Here is a 2,394-nt window from a genome sequence, read left to right on the forward strand (position 1 = left end):
AAAGTCTTGCCTATAGTCCGGTCTAAAGTCAAGTCTAAAATGTAGTATGTAGTCTAGTCTATAGTTAATCTATAGTCTAGCCTATAGTCTTGTTTATGGTCTAGTCTATACTTTAGTCTATAGCTTACGCTATACCTTAATCTAGTTTATAGTCTCTTCCATTGTCTAGTCTATATTCTGGGCTATAGTCTATTGACTTTTCTATGTTCTAGTCTATAGTTATGTCTATAATCTGGAGTATAATCTGTCTATAATCTGGAGTATAGACTAGTCTATAGTTTAGTCTATATTCTAGTCTACAGTCTATTCTAAAGTCTTGCCTATAGTCCGGTCTAAAGTCTAGTCTAAAGTCAAGTCTAAAGTGTAGTATGTAGTCTAGTCTATAGTTAATTTATAGTCTAGCCTATAGTCTTGTTTATGGTCTAGTCTATACTTTAGTCTATAGCTTACGCTATACCTTAATCTAGTTTATAGTCTCTTCCATTGTCTAGTCTATATTCTGGGCTATAGTCTATTGACTTTTCTATGTTCTAGTCTATAGTTATGTCTATAATCTGGAGTATAGTCTATATACTTGTCTATAATCAAATCTACAGTCTAGTCCATAGTATAGTGGAATTACAGAAAATCATAAAAATATATTTTTTTTAATATCAGTTGCATTAATTTTATTTTTTTCCATATAGTATTTTCAAGTTGAATTTTTCATATAAAGTCGTGATGTTAAATAAGAAAAATATTAAAATTTGTTATTTAATCAAAATTTATTACCAATTATTGTTTTTAACTCTCTCTCTCTCTCTACTCCACATAACGATATCCTTGTTTTTGTAATTTTCTCTTCGTTTCCAACGACTTAATTTGTCTCAAACGTTCAGCGATCTGTTCGCGAATTTCATCTCGGTAACGTTTGCCCTCGCCCAGTTCTTCCATTTCGGCCAACCATTCGGCACGTTCATTAATTTGTTGCAGCACTAGAAATCAAATTTATAAAATTTTAAACAATAATACTAATTTTCAGTAAAACCTCCTACTTACATTCATCGATAATATCCTCCGTCGTGGTCTTAATTTCACTTTTCATTTTTTCTCTTCTTTTAGGTTTCAATGTTGTTTCGGTTATACGCAAACCCGACATAGCTTCTTGTAGTAATTTTTTCGCCTTTTCCGAGGGTAATTTGTCATCAGGTTTTGGTCTATATACCGGCATATCGTAAGCACCACTAGCTCGTATTTCCGACAATGATTTACGTTTAGCATTGTGTGCCCTTTGTAGAATTTCCATAGCTTCTTTATCGGGATCTCGGCAGATATTTAAACGTGGTGGCTCCGGTTTGGGTAACGGTTGTCCATTACGCAAATGATAATCGATTTGTTTGCGCATTAACATAGTCATTTTTGATTCTTTCATAAGTACTGGAAAATTATGTAAAAGGATAATGAAATATATTTTTAAAAGGAATCTAACGACTTTTATCAATATTTCCCCGCCCTTAAGAAGGTGATGGGAGAAATTGTTTTTTTTTATAATTTTGTAAATATAAATTTCTTACATTTCAATAAATCCGCCGTCTCTTTGCTGTATTCAATTTTCGGCGTATGAAAGAGGCCTCCCTGTGGTATACGTTCGCTGGGCCATAACCGGGCTTCACTTGTGGCACTTGAACTTTTTTGTGGATTTTGCATTTTGGTAGTTTGTTGTTTTTTATGTTTTATTTTTTTTAATATTAAAATTTTTATTTATTTATAAAATTAGTTTTCAGAATTATTTGTAAAATGGAATACATAAGTGGAATAAGGTTACACTCTAACAAATAAATAGAATTTTTAGCACTTGATAGTAACAATCGAAAGTTCTTTGTCAAGGTAAACAATTAAAAATTGACACCAAGGTAACGTTATTAAATCCAAGTTTAGGGTAAATGGGGTGTTTTTATATGTATGTCATTAACTGACATGCATGCATATTTTAGGGAATTATTAATAAATGTTGTTATTTATTATTTAGACTAGACAACATACTAGAATATAGAGTAAACTATAGAGCAGACTATAGACTAGACTATAGATTACACTATAGACTAGAATGTAGACTATAGATTACACTATAGACTAGAATGTAGACTAAGCTATAAACTAGATTATAGACTAGACTATTGACAAGTCTATATAATATACGATAAACTAGACTATAGACAAAACTTAAGGCTAGACTAGATTATATATTGGACTATAGATTAAACAATAGACTGACTATACTGTACCATAGACTACACTATAGACTAGACAATAGACTATACCATAGATTAGATTATAGACTAGACTACAGACCAGACTATAGAATAAACTATAGACTAGACTATGTATAGACTAGAACGTAGACTAGCGTATAGA

The 2,394-nt window shown here is 31.2% G+C and overlaps 1 protein-coding gene across 1 annotated transcript; it reads right to left on the reverse strand.

The window, feature by feature from the left end:
* Positions 1-728: 728 nt before the first annotated feature.
* LOC119609119 (UPF0193 protein EVG1 homolog) lies at positions 729-1,881 on the reverse strand. Its single transcript, XM_037963817.1, has 3 exons — positions 1,554-1,881; positions 1,039-1,416; positions 729-974 (listed from the first exon to the last, which is right to left on the reverse strand). Exons 1-3 carry the CDS (start codon positions 1,684-1,686, stop codon positions 802-804), a joined length of 684 nt encoding a protein of 227 aa, XP_037819745.1. The 5' UTR covers positions 1,687-1,881; the 3' UTR covers positions 729-801.
* Positions 1,882-2,394: the final 513 nt, after the last annotated feature.

The sequence above is a fragment of the Lucilia sericata genome, unplaced genomic scaffold (genome assembly GCF_015586225.1).
Source record: "Lucilia sericata isolate MDLA Ls3-8-SP2 unplaced genomic scaffold, ASM1558622v1 Contig000930F_arrow, whole genome shotgun sequence".
NCBI lineage: Eukaryota > Metazoa > Arthropoda > Insecta > Diptera > Calliphoridae > Lucilia > Lucilia sericata.

Excerpts from the sequence above, each read along its gene's own strand:
- LOC119609119 (XM_037963817.1), bottom strand. The coding sequence starts at position 1,686 with ATGCAAAATCCACAAAAAAGTTCAAGTGCCACAAGTGAAGCCCGGTTA. Across the intron at positions 1,417-1,553 it reads GACGGCGGATTTATTGAAAT|TACTTATGAAAGAATCAAAA; the intron begins GTAAGAAATTTA and ends ATAATTTTCCAG. Across the intron at positions 975-1,038 it reads GGAGGATATTATCGATGAAT|TGCTGCAACAAATTAATGAA; the intron begins GTAAGTAGGAGG and ends TTTGATTTCTAG.